This window comes from Pectinophora gossypiella, chromosome 20, assembly GCF_024362695.1.
Source record: "Pectinophora gossypiella chromosome 20, ilPecGoss1.1, whole genome shotgun sequence".
Lineage (NCBI taxonomy): Eukaryota > Metazoa > Arthropoda > Insecta > Lepidoptera > Gelechiidae > Pectinophora > Pectinophora gossypiella.
This window is the reverse complement of record NC_065423.1, coordinates 5,063,972-5,083,442: the sequence shown is the minus strand read 5'-3', so window position 1 is coordinate 5,083,442 and position 19,471 is coordinate 5,063,972. Positions and strand designations below refer to the sequence as shown.

The 19,471-nt window shown below is 37.2% G+C and overlaps 2 protein-coding genes across 5 annotated transcripts; both read left to right on the top strand.

The window, feature by feature from the left end:
* The first annotated feature begins 1,262 nt into the window (after window positions 1-1,262).
* On the top strand, window positions 1,263-11,275 carry LOC126376358 (vanin-like protein 1). 4 transcript variants are annotated; one of them, XM_050023675.1, is made up of 10 exons: window positions 1,263-1,408; window positions 3,990-4,106; window positions 4,486-4,608; window positions 5,035-5,204; window positions 5,417-5,631; window positions 5,832-5,918; window positions 6,159-6,262; window positions 6,647-6,835; window positions 9,376-9,503; window positions 10,091-11,275. In XM_050023675.1, exons 1-10 carry the CDS (start codon window positions 1,355-1,357, stop codon window positions 10,467-10,469), a joined length of 1,566 nt encoding a protein of 521 aa, XP_049879632.1. In that variant the 5' UTR covers window positions 1,263-1,354; the 3' UTR covers window positions 10,470-11,275. The 4 variants fall into 4 exon arrangements, with proteins under 4 accessions (XP_049879632.1, XP_049879630.1, XP_049879633.1 ...); XM_050023673.1 differs by lacking the exons at window positions 9,376-9,503; window positions 10,091-11,275 and adding exons at window positions 7,832-7,959; window positions 8,241-9,035; XM_050023676.1 differs by lacking the exon at window positions 1,263-1,408 and adding an exon at window positions 2,520-2,752.
* Window positions 11,276-12,378: 1,103 nt separating this feature from the next.
* Window positions 12,379-18,911, top strand: LOC126376117 (L-asparaginase-like). Its single transcript, XM_050023287.1, has 9 exons — window positions 12,379-12,575; window positions 14,132-14,251; window positions 14,634-14,746; window positions 15,285-15,410; window positions 16,218-16,342; window positions 16,452-16,684; window positions 17,465-17,625; window positions 17,976-18,089; window positions 18,309-18,911. Exons 1-9 carry the CDS (start codon window positions 12,503-12,505, stop codon window positions 18,354-18,356), a joined length of 1,113 nt encoding a protein of 370 aa, XP_049879244.1. The 5' UTR covers window positions 12,379-12,502; the 3' UTR covers window positions 18,357-18,911.
* The last annotated feature ends 560 nt before the right edge of the window (window positions 18,912-19,471 follow it).

Here is a 19,471-nt window from a genome sequence, read left to right as displayed (position 1 = left end):
AATTTTGGAAAAAGCTTATCTATAAAATTTGCATGGCTGTCCATTGAATACTTTTCCAGATATTATGGAGTAACTACAGGAACAAAAGTAGGGATTATCTGATACAACTGCAAGATAAGAGCAATGATTTCAGTCCTGATATAAATGTATTTTAGAGTGTGATAACTTGAAATGTAGTCATAAAGATAGTGATATCTTGACAGGATGATTCTTGATTTCTAAAGTTCAAAGTAGTTACAAGATTTTAGGAGACAATTTTACGTTCTTTTGTCTGGCGTGCATAGAGCAACATGGACCTCTGCGGCTGGCGCAGCATGGTATAGATATTGGGTCCGCGGAGGTCCGAGTTGCTGTGGTATTGGCGTAGAAACGAAAGGGATTTAAAAAAAAAAAATAGTCACTGTGACGAAACTTGGAAATTATCGACAATTAGGTAATGCTGAAAGCATATCTCCAATCACCAAGTATTATAACAATGCGATAAAATCGGTTTTTGATTATTTTGAATAATGTTCTTTGAAATAGTGTAGTTTAAAAATAACATTCTATACATACAAGATTATCCAAGAAATTCGAATGTTAAGGCAACTCTGTACAGCGCTATGTTTTTTTTGCGGAATCTAGCCTGGAAAGCCCCTTATTGAGCTTTTAGTTTTCAAGCCGTCCATTTGCATCCGACTTGGTTTAACAACGCATGATAACCGTGACCTACAAATGGCCAGACTAGAAGTTGTTTAACGAATTATGGTTCTGGGATGTATTTACATCCAATTTGTTTTCAATACGGGGACGCCCCGAGTATCATAGATGACAAACAGTGAGCAAATCCTGCCTACGCTGCTGTTTCCATTGCTTTAAGGAAAACTTTAAAAAAAAAACATCAGTGCACAATTGTTTCTTAGATGTAGGCAGTTGTATACATATATGCATCTAAAATAGCGTAATGGATAGACAATAGACAATCACACCAGGGGCCGCAGTTCGATTCCCAATCGAGTCGTTTACGCGAACAACATACTAATTTAAAACTCATGTCCGGGTATATCTCCAGCATAAACTCATGTCCAGCATCCTGCAGTGGAGCAACCAGGTGGAGTACGTGTGTGGAGGTGTGTACCTAGATGTGGGACGAACATAATTAACGAGCCTGTATAAATTATTATACTATGACGAATGTCAATGGAAACGAGTTCCTTATCAGGCGCAAGCGCAAACATATATAAAAGAGACTTATGTGCTAAATGTTACTCAGTTGTGATACACCTACGCTAGTGATTGTGGAGTATAAATAATTTATAATATATATGTCAAATTTCATTGTTTACAACAACATACTTAGAAATTAACAAGGAAAATGTGGCGTATTTGTGTGTTACTGTTCATTTGTTCATTGCAGTATTCTACTCAGGTTTGTAAAAGTAATTTTATTTAAGGTTTGATCAAAAAAATATGTACTTACTTATTTAAAAGTAAACAGGACAACTGGAAGTGGTGGAGACGAATGAAAAAAATAGTTGAACGGAAATGAAAACAAATGTAGAAGTTGAGAAACTAGTACAAAAAAGAAGTTTACTTACTAAAAGCAATTGAAAATAGACGGGGTATTACGTTTAGACACCTAGTACGCCATGATAGTTTGCTCCGTGGTCCAGTGGTTGAGCGTGGTGGTCACGATCCGGAGGTCCCGGGTTCGAATCCCGGTGGGGACAAATCACAAAAACTACTTTGTGATCCCTAGTTTGGTTAGGACATTACAGGCTGATCACCTGATTGTCCAAAAACTAAGATGATCCGTGTTTCGGAAGGCACGCTAAGCCGAACATAGAGGGCGAACCGTGAAGAGGGAGGCCTAGATCTAGTTACAATACAATACAATACAAATACACTTTATTGCACCAAAATAAAAAGAAATAATTACAAAAAGTCTCTTAACTAAGTACATAGTAGTGACTACTATACACTTAGTTACACTTAGTTAGTAAACTAAGTGTAACTAAGTGTATAGTAGTTACTTAGACCAGATAAAAAAGGCCTACGTCTCGTTGTACAAGGTCACGAAATTTACAAAGAATCGACAAATCGGGAAAGAGGTGCATCAAAAAGAGCCTGGCTCTTAAATTTCGAAAGAAATGCGAGATTTGTTTAGTATATTTATGTAGGTCCATGTTTCCGCTTTCCATGTCCAAAGACTATCAATCGGCTACGTCAAATTTGCATAGATACATAACTTACGCCTACAGTTGTGGGCAGAGCCATAAAGCGTCATGTTTAAGCCTTTGCTCTTCGCAAAGTTATGAAACTTTTTTCCTTTGTATGGGGTTGGTCATCATAACCTAACGTAGGACGCCAATAGCGCAACAGTCCAGCATAGTTATTCAGTCAAATCCTGAAGTAGTACTTCAGTTGTAATGTTGTTATTCAGATGATTCAATGTATAGTGATTGAACCGGTATTACCTCCGCGCCTGTATGGAAACCAGCCAAACCGCTAAAAGTTTTATTTTCGACGACGCACACCCAGTTGTAAACGAGACTCCCTTCGGGTTAGACCGTCTCCGAAAACAAACTTAACTATACGATCGTTCCACTTGGTTTCCCCCTATAATCAACCTTATGTACGCAGCGGTCGAGCGATTATACAAAACTGAATATTTTTTAGTGGTAAAATATAATTTTGTGGAGTTTATAAGCGAAACACGAATATGAGAGTTGAAGTGATAACGATTCTTTGTCTGTTTGTGTATACAGATCAGGTACGTAGGTGAATTCCATTTCCATACTTACATTATAAAGACGATCGTTTGGATGTATATTGTAGAATATCTATTCGGGCAAAGGTCGACGACGATCACCGAGCCGATAGTCGATATTTGTTTTTCATCTTTGACATTTCGCAGCAGAAAAACAAAATAAACAACAATTTCGAGCAACTGTTTCCCTACGTTCTTTTGTTTGTGTTTTGTTGAAATGTCAAAGTTTCATACATTATTTTTGTTTTAAGGAATTAGAATACACCGATATAATATAAGAACGAAGTATAAGTACATACAATATACAGGAAATGTCTGTTTTTTTTGTTTTTTTTTTTATGTAAGTAACGAAAGTAAAAACAAAACATTGCGACATACCTAAGTAGGTACTTACTAGTTATTATCAGATTTTAAGATGTAACACAATTTTATCGATTTGATATATGCAAATGTCCCACTGACAAAAACAAACACCTACTGATTATGTATGCAAATATTTTACTTTAGACTGACTTCAGCAAATTGCCACCCTGTATAAGTACAACTGTGATGCATTCTTCGAGCACTTCACGCCATCATCTTCTTCGGGGTCTACCTCGTTTTCGGTCAGTCAGGAAATAGGCATCCCCCAAGGCTTGCTACAATGACTAATCTCCTGTTGCCCGCATCCATCGGTTTCCCGCGTCCTCCAGTACCTAGTCTTTACGATACCTCTTAATAAAAAGTATGGATGCAAAATGTCTATGGTAGAGTCAGTAGTAGAGATGAGTTACGTGTAGTGGGATAAGGTAGAAATCTTCCGGTTGATTGAGGGGAGGCCTGTGCCCAGCAATAGGACGTATATAGGCTGTTTATGTTAAGATAACCGTGATCGTATGTATGTAAGTACATATATACACTTATGTAGAATAATGATGTCGATTAACTTTTACAACAAATTCAATGCGCGGCGGGAAATAGAACTCGGATCGAACTGTCACATTTGAACATTAATGATGTGACATTACCGTGGCTAAAGTTAGTGACGTTTCTAGTCGATCGATTTCACTCCACTTGACAATATTGTATGAATTGAATCATTAATCATAATTATTTATTGTGATACACAGGCAACCTGATCTAGGTGGGGTTCAGATATAAGTACAGATGAAACATAAACGAATAGACCAGGCGAATAGAAACGAATAGAAACGAATAGGCTCTCTGGTCTGCCTCTAAATAGTTTGTTTGACCGTTTCAGAAATCTACCCCACAAGATGACAGCTACGTGGCGGCGGTTGTGGAGTACCAGGTTCTCTCTAATGAGACCATCAACCTGCAGAACTACGTCAGACATATAGCAGACGCCGCTCAACAGGTACCTGCTAGTATTAATTGGCCATCGAAGCAAACACGTATAAATAAATCCTAACTTAATAAAGTAGTAGGAAATATAGGCTATGACTTCCTACTTCTAGGCCCCGGTATAACGTTTTACCACGGTGATCCAGAGCGACTTGATAGAGAAATAAACATCTACCCCCAGACTTCGAGTTTTGAATTGAACTGTTTGTTTCCTAAATGGAGTCGTAGTCGGGAGCTCGTTAAACCGATATCTCGTTGCAATAAATTATATAAATGAGACTACTATGTGCCGACAGCATGTTAGATAAGTCCGTAAGATTCTCAGCCTTTGACTCAAATTATCCTACTCAATACTTGGGATCCTTGAGTAAAATCTAGCTTTTTATCTACAGGGAGCTGACATAGTAGTGTTTCCCGAGATGACACTGACTAGAGGCAGCGCCGTACCAGTGCCGATATATACCACCCTGAAGGACCACCCGGTGCCGGCTCTCCGACCAGACCTTTATAATGAGGTAAGGATGATGCATCAATTCACGTGGAAAGATCTTCTATCACCGATGATTAACCACATTACCATTACCGTTAACGCAAAGATATCCTAGAAGCCTTTGGTCTTTTTTCAAGTATCCATAACTTACGAAACATGGCGACATATCTAAGTTATAACTGGATACTTCCAAAAATACCAAAGATTCTCTAGGATATTTTTACGTTCAAAGAACTATCCAGCTATGTCCGAAGAGCCTAATCATAATACCTACTAATGACTCAGAATCAGAGGTAGGAGGTGGATAATATTCTTACTGCAGCAGCTCAGAATAGTCTTAATGAAATCGAATGAAAATGAAATCTGCATAGAGGTAAAGATATCAAAATAAGTCCATGGGGAAATCAGTAATTTCCGTCACACTCAACAAAATCTCGTTTTACTGTTGCAGCACCTAGTAACCATATCAGCAGCAGCGAGAGCCAACGATATCTACGTGGTGATCAACATCCAGGAAGAGCTGGACTGCACCAAGGACAGAGGGGAAGAATGTCCAGAACAGAAGGAGTACAAATTCAATACCAACGTCGTGTTCAATAGGACCGGTGCTGTTATTGACAGGTGATATCAGAATTCCGATCCTTTATTTTGTTGTTGTTAAGTATTTTAAGACATTATGCATAAGAATATTTTATAAAAGATAAAAGGCGTATTATATTCAATTGCAAGATATCTTCTTTTCATTTGTTTAGTGCGAACTGTCGAGAAGGATGCAAAAGGTGTGCAGGTAAGGTTGCGGAAATGTCATCAATAATAAATTCGTTACATTCCAGGTATCGTAAGATCAACTTGTTTGGAGAGTTCACCCGCACTCCGGCTCTTAAACCTGATCTGGGCATCTTCACAACTGACTTCGGCGTCACCTTCGGCCACTTCATCTGCTTCGACCTGATGTTCCAAGTCCCCGCCATCCAGGTCGTCGACAAGTACAATTTGACTGACATCATCTTTCCAACTATGTGGTTCTCTGAGCTGCCTTATTTGACTGGTAATTTATTTTGACTTTTAAAGTCACATTAAAGTCGCTTCTAAACATTGTTCTTCCAGATACCCTCGTAAAACTTACCTACACAATCCATTTGTAGAAATGATTATCATGTAGGTGCTAATAAACGCTAAATATTTCTTGATTTACCCAGTTGTTTATGAGATTATATTAATTAATATAATCTTCTTATGTTCTTCCAGCTGTCCAAATACAGGAAGCTTACGCTTACGCTATGAATGTCAATTTCCTCGGCGCTGGAGCAAACAACGTCCGCGTGGGTTCTGCAGGTAGATAGATCTTTTGTCGATGTGTCTCTTTATTGAAATCAACCTACTTAATCTTTGTTAAACCACTAGTAACCACTAGATCAAAATGGGAGTGGATCTATTGAATCTATAATTTTAACTACTATAATCGCATTTCTTTTTTGCCTCTACAGTACCCTTTGAGATTTCACTTCCCTCGTGGTCCAAGGATCTGCCAATCAGCTTTGTCTTTCTAATATTTTTTTTTTCATTTATTTCCAGGGTCGGGTATCTACTCCGGTAAAGCTGGCGCTCTAGTCAGTACCATGCCAGGCTTACCTACTACTCTTCTTATGGTTTCACGAGTACCCAAAGTTCCGGGTCAGGTGAGAATCAAGCATTTTTTACCGATTTAACTTAGGTTAATGTCATAGAGTCGTAAGGCCGAATTTCCTTTTAAATCTAAATTCCATAACTAATGTGTCTGAAAATATCAGCCTTAGGCGGTCAAAGTGGTGTTAAAACAAACAATAGTGTTATTAAGATCGAAACACGAATGAAGATGTCAGGCCACAAGGTTATTCCTTAGGTTAGGTTTCTTTAGGTTGGTTGGTTTGTTGTTAGGTTGGTTAGGTTAGAGATTGCTACAAGGCCGCCTATTGTACTAATTCTAATTCTCTTTTGTTTTGTATTTTGTTTTTTCCTGTTTGTGCAATAAAGTATTTGTTATGTTGTTGTTATGTTATTCCTAATTCTGTCTTCTTGTACAGGTGAATTTCCCAGTGCCTGGTCCTATCTATGACAAACCCACCGACCACGATAGTCTGGCTCTGATCACCGACCCTTCATTGCCGTCTCACGTCAGCCAGCCGCTGGTGGAGGGCTTCCAAGAGTTCACCCTCGTTGACCAGGAAGTCTCATGCAAGTTCACCGTCAGGCTCAATAAAAGAGAAGGAGCGGTGAGTTTAAAATACTGACTACAAATTTTGTAATAGATTTGTGAGGTTTATTGAAATCTCTTATTATGGAAAGTAACAAAGTTGTTGATAATAATTACTAATTAGGCTTTTCTGCATACAGTATGTTTAGACTATACTTTGGGATCAGATGGACCTAGAGCATAATTGAATGACATTTGCATGCTAATCGTTGCTTCAGTGCGTTTACATTGCACGCAGTATCTAAGAAGACAAGAATTTTGTACTACAGCATCTCAGTAGTGAGGACAGCAGTGATGTTTATAATGCGTTTAATATGTGTGTATGTGAAAGCAGTAAGTAGTATTACGAATAATTCTCAACTGAAAATTTGGTACTACTTATAAATAATGGATAAAGCGATTTAGGCCAAACATAGTCAATGGTATTATCTGTGATAAAGGGCGAGCATGATCGAAACATATAACTTCTTTTTACATCATTTTAAGATGAAGTGTCCTTATTCTTGTTGTACTCTTCACTACTAGCAAAACATGCATGATGCGTTGTGCACTTTTGCATCGTCACTGAAGTCTTTTTTGAGAGCATTTTGAAGGAAACTATTATATTTGCAAAGAAGTCCCAAAGTTATTCCCGATATCTTTGTGATTTGTAATCTTAGGCGATGGTATACAAAGTTTCTTAAATTCGCTTATTCTGCCGACCGATGCTAGTAGGTATCATTACCTTTAAAGATGTTAGTGCATGCTAATTTTAGCTTGTGGTAAGTTTGTTAATTAGATTAATACATAGATACTAACTATGCTGTGTTATATATGAATGGCTTTCTATCTTATTTACTTATTCGACTATTTTTAGTGTTACTTGCCTGCAAATTTCCAACTTCCTTCGCGTCATTTTGCATTGCTTTACTCTTGATTTTTGGGCTTCATCTCGGACTTGTTTATTCGGGCTTGTTAATCGTTTCAATATTCTCAACTTACTCATTATTATGATCGTTAATATTTGATGTTTCAGAGTCACCAATACCGTGCCTTCGTGCAAGATGGTTCCAACACATACTCGCACCGTCGTCGTCAAATCGGGGTGGCTGGTTGTGTTTTGACAGCTTGCACTGACCGTGACGCCAAAAGCTGTGGCCATAAGTAAGTGAAATAAGACTATTACCATAGGACAAACAATAATATTACCTATAGTGTCCGAACTGAACTATTACAAAAATTAAATTTATCTTTTTTTAACGTACAAGGTCTATGGAAACCTTCTTACATTCGACTGAAAATAATCAGCTAGTGTTGTATTGCCAAATGTAATGAACACTAATCGTCTCGCTGTTATGGTGGTCAATCCAAAAATAATAACAATTCAGGTCTTAATATGTTCGAAATGCTTACTTACCTAGTCATTTTTGAATGCATATTTTCAGGTTCGATCGAGCAGATAAGACAGTTGAGATTGAGGAGTTGGAAATAGAGATGACTACTTACCGGAACCAATACAACGGAACCCTGAAATGCGACAACGTCGTGTACTTTCCATCGTCGATGCGCTCCAGCAAGTTCCCTCTCAGTTCAAAGAACTTCACTTTCATAGATTCAACACAAAATGGCGACGCCAAACAAAATGGCGGCCGCGAGCGGATTGTATACAAAATTACCGCGCCACAAGATGACCTTGTTACATTCGGGATTTGGGGCAGAGTTTATACCCGTGATGTCAACCACGACATAGAGACGTCAGAAGAAGACATACAAAATTATATAGAGATAGAAAATATAATTTATGATAAAAATAAGGAATTGAATAGAGAAGAATGGTAAACACTGGTACAAAAAATAATGTGCTGGCTTTAATTTTTGCAAAAGTAGATAATGAGGCCGATGTTGCCAAAGAATGGAAAACGGAGGTAACTTTATCAAAGGTCTGGAGTACCTAGCAAGCAATGCATTAACTAGTAGTACTTATTCAAAAAGTATCAATTAGTATCTAAGTATTAGTAGCAGGTAGTATGTAAGTAAATAGTAGTAGCTTTGTAGCTACTATAGAAATCTTTGTATTACTTACAAGTTTTTCATGGCTAATAACAAATCCTAGCACTGAAACTGAAACATACATACGCTACATATAAACTATTAAGTTACCTTATAGTTTTAAGTGATATCCTTTGTATATATATACGTACAATATACTTACTTAATACAATATTTTAGTTGATTTTTAATGCTAAGTATTTATTTACAACATCCCAACACCTCCAAGAATGTTTACCAAAAGGTGAGTGCCAATTATTGTCATTATCTATTTTTCCTTCCAATTGTCCTGTCGCAGTTTTGAGCATACCTTTGTCAGGTTCTCCTGATGACGTCAAAATTGGCACGGAATCTTTTACGCGATTTGCCAGAACAGCTTCAATCTGCCCAAATTAGAGGGCGTAAGTACCTAAATTTCGAAAACAGAACGACTATATTTTAACAGGCTATATCCCGAATAATCCTAATCCCGATTTCAAGCTATACATATGAATGATAGGTCGATGACCTTAAAATTAAATATGTTTACAGCAGCAGTACAAATACCGAGCAGTGGCGTTCGAGGGTGTGCGCAGTTTCTCCGGCATGGCTACAGGGGGCAGCAGGGTGTGTGCCGTACTAGCGTGTACCGGAGACGAGTTCCAAACCTGCGGTCACAGGTTGGACAGAATATAAATTCAATAATATAAATTCAATAAACATGTGCCAACCATATTATATTCAAAATAATAAGAGCTGAGACATATTTCGGAACTATTGCCATTCGATTTCGTATTTCAATAAAAGCAACAAATTTTATTGCTGCTAAAGGTAAGCTAGGTGAGGTGTGGGTAATTAGTTCATCTTGTGATGGATGTACCTCTGACTACCCCAATTGGGATCTAGTCATAAACTTAGGTTACCATAAAGATAAAATCTTTTAAAACTATCAAACTGACAAACACACACTTTTGCTGTGAAAGAAATGGTAGGATACAAGCAAACTTATTTCTTTACACTTATTATCAGAAAGACATGAGAGAATAGGTACCTATCACGTGTAGATAAGATACGCATTGTTATTTTCATTCGTCGACATCGGTATATTATATAACTTTTACGATATATGTACTTACTGATATTTCTACTATGAACTAGCGTGCGTGTATGAAACGATTGATGAATGTGGAGGCAAGAGAAGTAGGTATGTCAGGATCGGTGAGAAATAGGCTTAATATACTTACTTAATGAAATATTTTACTTTCAGGTTCACCGAATACCAAGAAAACAGCACATCATTATTTGAAGAATTATCGATCGTGGCTACAGTTCCTACTCCTGTCTTATTATCCAATTTAACCGCTCACGACTCAGCATTCTTCCCCGTTTCTCTTGACGTGTCTATCATGCCCTTAGAGCCAGAAGGCTTCACCTACAATACGGATACACAAGGAACTACTACTGTTTATACGTTAAAACTGAACAATAATACTGCGGAATTGTATACGTTTGCTGTATGGGGAAGACTCTTCGGATTAGATGACCAAGAAGCAACCCCACCTTTACCTGATTCTTCAAACGTATCTGTTCTTAGTACGTCTTTAACAATAGGACTTATCGTTATGTGTTTTTGTAACTTCGAGTAAAATTTCTGCAATTTATATATGCGTGATGCAGTCTCGATGATACGCTTTACTTTGATGTTTGCCCATGTTCAATTATTGCAGTACAAAGTCATTACAAATATGTCAATAGTTTTAAGAACAATGTAGTTTTGGCGGCAAGGGAAAATTGCCACCAATGGATGTTAAGTTATTGAATTATTGATTGTTTTTTCGGCATTAGCATAGAATAAGGAATAATATTACGTACTCGTATAGACGACATCTCCCCGCTACCCACCAGCGGCTAAGCTAGGATTACCTTCACCCCATCGGTCATACTTTAGTTTTCAATCGTATGGACTGCGCGCGGATCATTGTGTTAATTTTTATCCGTATATTTTATACCTATGTCCGAATTTTGAAATTGAATGCCGACGTTCCTCCGTCTGATTCGAAATTTGATCTAAAAGTAATTGCCTCAGTACGCCGCTAGCCACAACTTGGTAGTGTGTCTAGGGATCATAATCCCGAATAATTCTTACATTGGTGGTTCACGTCAGGGTCACCGGTATATTGCCGCCAAATATTGTTGCATTTTTATTCATGGTTCTTTTGTATTTTGGATTAAGGATCATTGTGCAATTTCTATACCAGTGATAATAGTATAGACAAGTTATTTAACGAATAACGCAGAAGTTATAGACCGATATCTAGTCGCATTGTTGTTTGATCATATTAAATATTGTATTGTAGTACAAAGTGGTTTTACGTCAATTTAAACATATTTTTGTTATTCTTATTTTAAGCTTATTTTACCATTTAAGTTTTATTAAATGTTGTGTTTACTATTTGTTATCTTTTTCCAAACCTAATGGCCGCATAGGAATATTTACCAAAGAGCTCTTTGAAGTAGATCAATTCTCTTATCGACAACAATTGTTTACAACTAAATGAGGAACTTTCTAAAGTACGTTCCCAAAAAAATTTAAAAATGGAATACAATTCGAAAAAAAGAATAAGATTTAAGATTAGAAACGTTAGAAAGAAGCAGCTACATTGTATGAGAATGTCAAATTTTCCTTCAAATCTGTCTGTCTTGCAATCTTTGAGGGCTAATTACTTAATTTTATGCCCTTATTAAGGGTACTTTTTTTGGATGTTTCTAAAAGCCTATTAAATGGAGCAGTTTTTTGAAATACTTTCAGGGTCCATGACAAGCTCATGTGTTTATTATTCTTCGGCGAAGTATTAACAACTGTAACAATTTTGGTCGAATTCTCTCTTTGACTTCCGATAACTTTTTTTTTATCTTTGATTGAGTGGTACACAGCCTTAGGCATAGTTGTGAAGTAAAATAAAATAATTATTAAGAAAGGGATAGCGACAAAATGATTATTTCTGAAGTAAGGTAGAAAATCTAGAAAAAGGTACAAAATGGGTCATATCTCCTAAACCGTAAATAATTGCTGAACATACATGGGGGTGTTTCTGGTTGCTAATGAGCCCCTCTATCTAATTTTTCATTTTGAACCTGATCTTCTGGGCCACCCTGTATGTATATTATTATAACTATAAGTATTTATTTTTAGTAATTTGTATTGATAATACCATACAGGGTGTTAGTAACATCGTACCGAATACTGAGAGGGGTGATTCAGACCCTGATTCTTAAGTTGATATCAAGTGGAATTTCTTCCCAGAAAATTAAAGAACATTTTTGTGTTTTTTAAATTACTTACTTTCAGTTCCATAATCTTGCTAAGGAAAATTCCGCTTGATACCCATCAAAGTTTTCGTTACGATGATGTCACTAACATCCTGTGTAATTCTGTAGGTATTGACAGTATCTCGCAAAATTCGCCGAATCATCTAACCGTGTGAAATTGTGCACACAGCTCTAGATAAAATAATAAAATAATTGTGTTTAAATAATGACGTAATAATTACCCGGTCGGCACTTGCCAGATAGCTCAGTTGAAGATAACTTGTTATCTTGTGCTCTATTCTGTCGTAATTAATGTGTAGAATAGTTTGAAAAATAAGTTTAGAATTTTACAAAATAAAATATATTAAAAATGGTGGTAACTAAAAGAGTGCTAGTGATTTACACAGGTGGTACTTTTGGTATGCTGAAAAATGAGAAAGGAGGTAAGTTAGAATAGTTTGTATAATTGACTTAAACATTTCATTTCTATTAATAAAATAGAGATACCGCATCTATTTACACCATAGACAAAACATTTACTTCTATCTACTATAAAACTATTACTAAGAAAACAAACAATAATAAACGACATTTTTGTAACTTACGTAAATGATTATGATGCACTTACTTTTAAATATTATCCCAAAATTATTATCGGAATTATTTTATGCTAACTTAATAGTATGCAATTTAATTTGTTCAGTGACTATAATATGATGTTTCATATTGAACCTACCAAAAATCGATTTTCAAAAGCAAAACTTACCTACAAGCCCTGCATTACAAGAATGTGTTAATCAAAACTACACCATGTAAATTACATGTTACAAGTGTCAATATTTATTTCACAAGTATATTTTACAATTCCTCTACTTTTTAGGGTTCCGTAGCCTAATGGCAAAAAAGGGAACCCTTATAGATTCGTCATGTCTGTCCGTCCGTCCGTATGTCACAGCCACTTTTCTCCGAAACTATAATAGCTATACCGTTGCAACTTGATAAATATGTGTATTCTGTGAACCGCATTAAGATTTTTATGCAATGATAGAAAAAAAAAACAATAAATTTTGGGGGTCCCCATACATAGAACTGAAACTCAAAAAAATGTTTTTCTTCAAACCCATACGTGTGGGATATCTATGAATAGGTCTTTCAAAATGGTATTGAGGTTTCTAATATCATTTTTTTTTTAAACTGAATAGTTTGCGCGAGAGACACTTCCAAAGTGGTAAAATGTGTGTCCCGCCCCCACCCCCTGTAACTTCTAAAATAAGAGGAGGATAAAACTAAAAAAAATATATGATGTAGATTAGCATGCAAACTACCAACGGAAATTGGTTTGAACCAGATCTAGTAAGTAGTTTTTTTTTTAATACATCATAAATCGTAAACCGTAATTTACTTTTATATTATGTTACTTGCTGTTACGGAACCCTTCATGGGCGAGTCCGACTCGCACTTGGCCGCTTTTTTTGATAAACGTAGTTTACACGTAGTAGTGAGTAACTTGTGGCTTGTGACCGTGTAGACTTGCAACTTTTGATAAACATGGCACAGAGGTCGTAAGTTATCGGGTAACTGATGATGATGTCTGGACAACCGATTCGCATTTCAGGGCAACCGATTCGCAAAGGTCTGAAATAACACTCAAAACTACCATGTCGCACCTTCTATTTTTTTTGTAGTTGCGCATAGTCTGTATTCTAGCTAGAAAAAAAACAAAAAAGTTAGGTACTTAACTAGAATCTATCGATCGACTCGCTAGGGTCGATTGAATCTTTCCAATATAGGCAATCCTCACAGACGACGCCCTAAGCCGAGGTTCACGCCCAACTGGGCACCCTCAGGCCTGTTATCTTAAATGTTGTACCGGGTGAGAGCCTTCAGCGCTCCCCATTTATGTCCAGCCAAGTTGCTAATGCCACATGCCGCAAATCTACTATGAGTCACGTTAATACATAAAGAAAAAGACTAAACCTGAATTTTCATTCTTATTCAGTGCTGGTGCCGCAGAAGAACATAGAGAAAGTGATCAGGAAGCTGCCACAGTTGCACGATGAAGAATACTGGCAGAAGAATCTCGCCAACACAGACCAGAAGGACTACCTTGCTCTTCCAGGTATATAAAAACTTCTCACATATGGGACGTACCTACGAGTACTACTATATAGTCAGAAGTACATCCATCGCAAAATGAACAGAGTACCAACACCTCACCGAGATTTCTGTTAGACCAATGTGATAGGTGGTAAGCCGTAGCGAGCCAACTATTTTAGTGGAAACTACACTTAAGATAAATTAATTAATAATTCATTGGTGCAAGTCCGCTACCGGGGTTCGAACCGATACTCCCCGTTTGTGAAGCAAGGCGCACAAGCACAGTGACTATACCTTTTTCATTTTTATCTCTATAAGTACTCTTTATTAATTCTCATTCTACATAATCAGGTCAAATATAATATAATGCGACGGGTTGTAACGCTTATCTGCAATGGTTGCAGATGGCAAGGACACAGATATCAAAATATTGTACAAAATCCACGAGTATGATGAGCTGAAGGATTCTTCAGACTTCACTATCGACGACTGGATCAAACAAGCTAGGGATATCAAGGTTGGTGATTCTTTTCATCCATCCTTAGGTGACTCTCGAAACCCTCTTAGAAGCCACCACGGTGCTAGAACAGTGAAACGCTTTGACCGAAGCAGAGAAAAAACAATATTGGCAGTTGCTATTTATTTAGATAGGCAATTAAAATAGCTACTCTGTGCCATAATCAGAGCTTTGTTAAATATTTTTTTCAGTGTAAGTAATGAGTCCCTACAACAATGCTAAACAAGCCCGTCGTCATTGGTTTCAAACAACTCGGATAATGCTAATTAAGCTAATTCAAATTCAAAAATATCTTTATTCAGTAGGTAACATAGTTACACTTTGAATCGTCAATTTTTACATAACGAACATCCCGTCCGCCTAAAACTACTGCAGCTTCTCTCAACCTGTATAGCCGGGGAAAAGAAGCTGCAAGAAAAACCTCGGCACAGGGCCCTAGACGTTCTTTAAAAAAATAATATAATTGTAACACGGATCGGTGGTATTAATCTATAGTTGGAAGACGGGGAAAAAGTCAACCTTACTTTCTCATTTGCAGTGTTTCTACCACGACTACGATGGATTCGTAGTACTGCATGGCACGGACACCACCGCGTACGGAGCATCAGTGCTGTCGATGATGCTCGAAGTTGTAGGCAAGACGGTCGTGCTTACTGGCGCACAGGTAATTTACACGCGTTTATGATTTGTTATATTTTACACTAGCTTTGCGGGTTGCAAGGTCAGACAGGCAGTCGCTTCTATAAAAATCCGGACCTGTCACAGCTTCAGGTTAGGTAAGCGGATCTGATATTTTACGCTACCTTTTTGCCCGCGACTCCATCCGCACGGAATTCGGTTATCAAATATAGCTTATATTACTCCGCAATAATGTAGTTTTCTCCTTGTTAAAGCTTATTTTCACCTGGCTATCCTGTCGTCTGTCTTTTTCCATTTTTATTATTTTAGACCTAGGTGTCTATACTGGGTGTTAGTGACATCGTAACGAATACTCAGAGGGATGATTCAGACCATGATTCTGAGTTAATATTAAGTGAAAATTTCCGTCGCAAAATTCATGTTATTTTTTAGTTTTTTAAAAATTATTTTCAATTCTATACTTTTGCGATAGAAAATTCCACTTGATATTAACTCAGAATAATCAGCTGAATCATCCCTCTCAGTATTCGTTACGATGTCACTTACACCCCATACAAGTACATACAGTAGCCATACAAGTAGGTATGGGTGTTAGTGACACTGTAACGAATACTGAAGGGGATGATTCAGACCATGATTCTGAGTCGATATCAAGTGGAATTTCCTGTCGGAGAAGTCATGAAAATTTTAGAGCTTATTTAAATTATTTTCCGTCCCATACTTTTGCGACGGAAAATTCCACTTGATATCAACTCAGAATCATGGCCTGAGTCATCCCTCAAAGTTTTCGTTACGATGTCACTAACACCCTGTATATGTGTTATATTCTCAGGTGCCAATCTTCCAACCCCGTAGTGATGGGAACAACAACCTGCTGTGTGCTGTCTTGATTGCCGCCACGCTCCACATTCCCGAAGTCACAGTCTTCTTTGGAGCCAAACTCTTCAGGGGAACCAGGTCAGTTCACAACGACTGAAGTTGAAATGCCATTTTGCCTGCGATTTAGTAGGATTGCCTAATTTACCTACATACAAATCCCTCATATTCTTCCACGTCTTTTTCACAGAGTAAAGAAAGTATCCAACACCCGTATCTATGCGTTCGATACGCCCAACTTCCCCCCGCTGCTGGAAGCTAAGACGACCCTGGATGTGGACCCTAAGATGCTGATCCACCCGCCAGGCTCAGTGCCTAACGAGTGTAGACTTCATGACCAGTTGTCCAAGAAAGTGTACGTCTTAAAGGTCGCGCCAACGATCACGCCGGAGATCATCCGGGCGGTCTTCGAGGGGATGGAAGGTAAGTGGCCATTTTATTGCAACTTATTGTAGAATTCTCTATTGTCTCAGGTGGCATTCACTATTTGGCCTGACAAATTCGCAGCGCTGAAGGATCTTTCGTAGATTAGCGAGATTTAGTAGGTCAATAATGTAAAGGCAACCGAGAAATTATGAAACAAATAAACTTACCGAAACTGCGTCTGCAAATCACTTCAAAAGTTTCACTCACGTTACACATTTCGATTTTTCACAAGTATTCGCGAGCTATAGGCATAATAAGATAAAAACTATTTATAATTGCTTTTCCGGTGTTTCAGTCGCGTCGCAGAGACCGTGGTCGCGAGTTGACTGTCTATGCGACTGATTTTACTACCCTCATAATAATATTATTTGTCGAAATACTGCACACACACACACACACACAGTATCTATGGATATGCTCATCTTATGCTATTTTGTCACTAGTGTCACTAGATTCCACGCTGCTGACAATTTACTTAAATCCATCGCTTCAAATATTTTATTTTTCGAAAAATGTTCACGTTTATTTGTGTAGTTTAAGAAGTACTTAGAGACAGTGTTACTACAAAACAAAGATTAAAAGATTTACTAGACTTAATATAGTCTGTGGAGTTCGTGTCACGAAAGAAGTCCCGCCGCCGCAGTGTTAGGTATTGTTGCAAATTCTGCATATAATTATTTTGAATTAGTTAATAATAATCCACGTGGATTATTATTTAAACCTTTCCAAGTTCATCTTTAGACTTGGTTTTACAATAACACTGTAATCGTTTGACAGGCGTAGTGCTAGAAACATACGGCAACGGGAACATCCCAATCAAACGCAAGGAGATCTACAAGGAGATCGAGCGAGCTGTCAAGAATAACGTGCTCGTTGTCAATGTGACGCAGTGCATCAACGGAACCGTGCTCGGGAAGGCCATCTACGAGACTGGCTTGGTGAGTTGACTTACGTCATTTATATAGTCACGCTTCTGTTTCCCAGCGGGGTGGGTAGAGCGGCCAGTCATCAAGAAGACGACCGTCAACCACTTCTGCTCACACCCCGGACACTTCATACATAAAACCTCGTTTTACACAATTGACGTTATCATAACGCGCAAATGTGTAAGTGACGTCTGAGGGCTGCCAATTACAATCTTACCTAATTTAATCGACTTTCCACTGTCGGCATTCAGCGCTACGTCATTTATATGTGTGGATTCAAATAAATTCACGGTCATCTAAACGTTAATCTAACTACTAACTTGGCAGATTTAAGTACATACTTACTATATGGTTATTCCCAGCTGCTGGTTGAATGTGGAGTGGTACCAGCATTTGACATGACAGCGGAGGCAGCTCTAGCGAAACTCTCCTACGTGCTCACCAAGAAAGAACTCTCTTATCAACAGAAAGTTGAGGTTTGTAATTTACATTTACTTGATCGCACAATGAACCTGTAAAAAAATAGTAGCACAGGTTGTAAAGCACTCTAATATATATTATAGAGAAAGTCTACAGTGATAGTTCAAGCACTAAATTGATATAAAATTAAGCAAAAAGAACCACAAGAAAAAACTAACATTACTCACTAATATTAATATTACTCTACTCACAATTTTCTTTCTCTTTTGTTACAGCTAATGAAAACTAATATACGAGGCGAGTTATACAATCCCAGTCATTAACTAAATAAAAAAACTCGAATATATGTTACGTGTGTTAAAATAATATTAAATAAAACATTTTTTGTAGATAATTATGACATATTTTATTTCAAAAAATAATTCATTTTACTTCACACTTACATGTATGACACATATTCAGTAGAATAATTATGCAAAAATGCAGGCAATATAACATAATAAAAACAAAATAATAAACATTTACTTAATAAAAAATATAAATGCCCCGACGAAATGTATTACTTTATTTATTTTTTTAATTAAAATATACAGAAAAAGTACTCAAAAACTATTCGAAAAACATTTTATTATCTTTGGAATTTTGACAAAACACCTCAAAAATGCAAAAAAATTTGGCGCCAATTTTTCAATCCCCGACATTTTACAACTACCTACACACGACACCAGGCACACGAGTACAGTTACAGTCACAAGGGCAATACAAAATTGTTCAAATATAGATTAACATAACGTATATCAGCTTAACATATTTTTGAGGTAAAACATAAGTGGTAACGTAATGGAATAGGTAGCATACATTTTTAAATACTACTTAAACTTGTGACTGAAAAACCTTGTCTAAACCGAATTCTTGATTACAAAAACATTTTGATCACACATTACCTACTTAAAAGTTAGTGAAGACAACAATCCGACAATTTATGAACACTTTATTTCCACAAAATTATAAGTATTCGTGCTACGTCTACCTACTATACAGTATACACTTCACACAAGATGACACAATCACTACTTTTCAACATTCCAAAGAAGGCAGTGTCCAGACCCTGACAAAGATTGAACACTTTGTCATTGATAAGTTTATTTCTACAGTACAAAATCTAATCTGCTACATAGGTATAATATCTATGTACTGTTCTAAATGGTTCTTTTTCTACAGTAAATAATACTAAATAGAATATTATTATTATATTATATAAAGCTACAAACCCATGTACCTATTGACTGACTGACTGACATAGTTGTTTTCCCAGAAGGAGTGTCGGGGGGTGAAAATGATGTATGGGGGGTGTGACCGGGACCTTCCGGTGAGTATGGGAAAACTTCCAGATCCTGGAAAACTGCTCCGCATCAGGGAGACACCCTACAGTCTGGCG

Coding starts and splice junctions, on each gene's coding strand:
- LOC126376358 (XM_050023673.1), top strand. CDS start 1,355: ATGTGGCGTATTTGTGTGTTACTGTTCATTTGTTCATTGCAGTATTCT. Junction 4,107..4,485: donor TAGCAGACGCCGCTCAACAG/GTACCTGCTAGT, acceptor TTTTATCTACAG/GGAGCTGACATAGTAGTGTT. Junction 5,919..6,158: donor CGTCCGCGTGGGTTCTGCAG/GTAGATAGATCT, acceptor ATTTATTTCCAG/GGTCGGGTATCTACTCCGGT.
- LOC126376117 (XM_050023287.1), top strand. CDS start 12,503: ATGGTGGTAACTAAAAGAGTGCTAGTGATTTACACAGGTGGTACTTTT. Junction 14,747..15,284: donor AACAAGCTAGGGATATCAAG/GTTGGTGATTCT, acceptor TCTCATTTGCAG/TGTTTCTACCACGACTACGA. Junction 18,090..18,308: donor CTTATCAACAGAAAGTTGAG/GTTTGTAATTTA, acceptor CTTTTGTTACAG/CTAATGAAAACTAATATACG.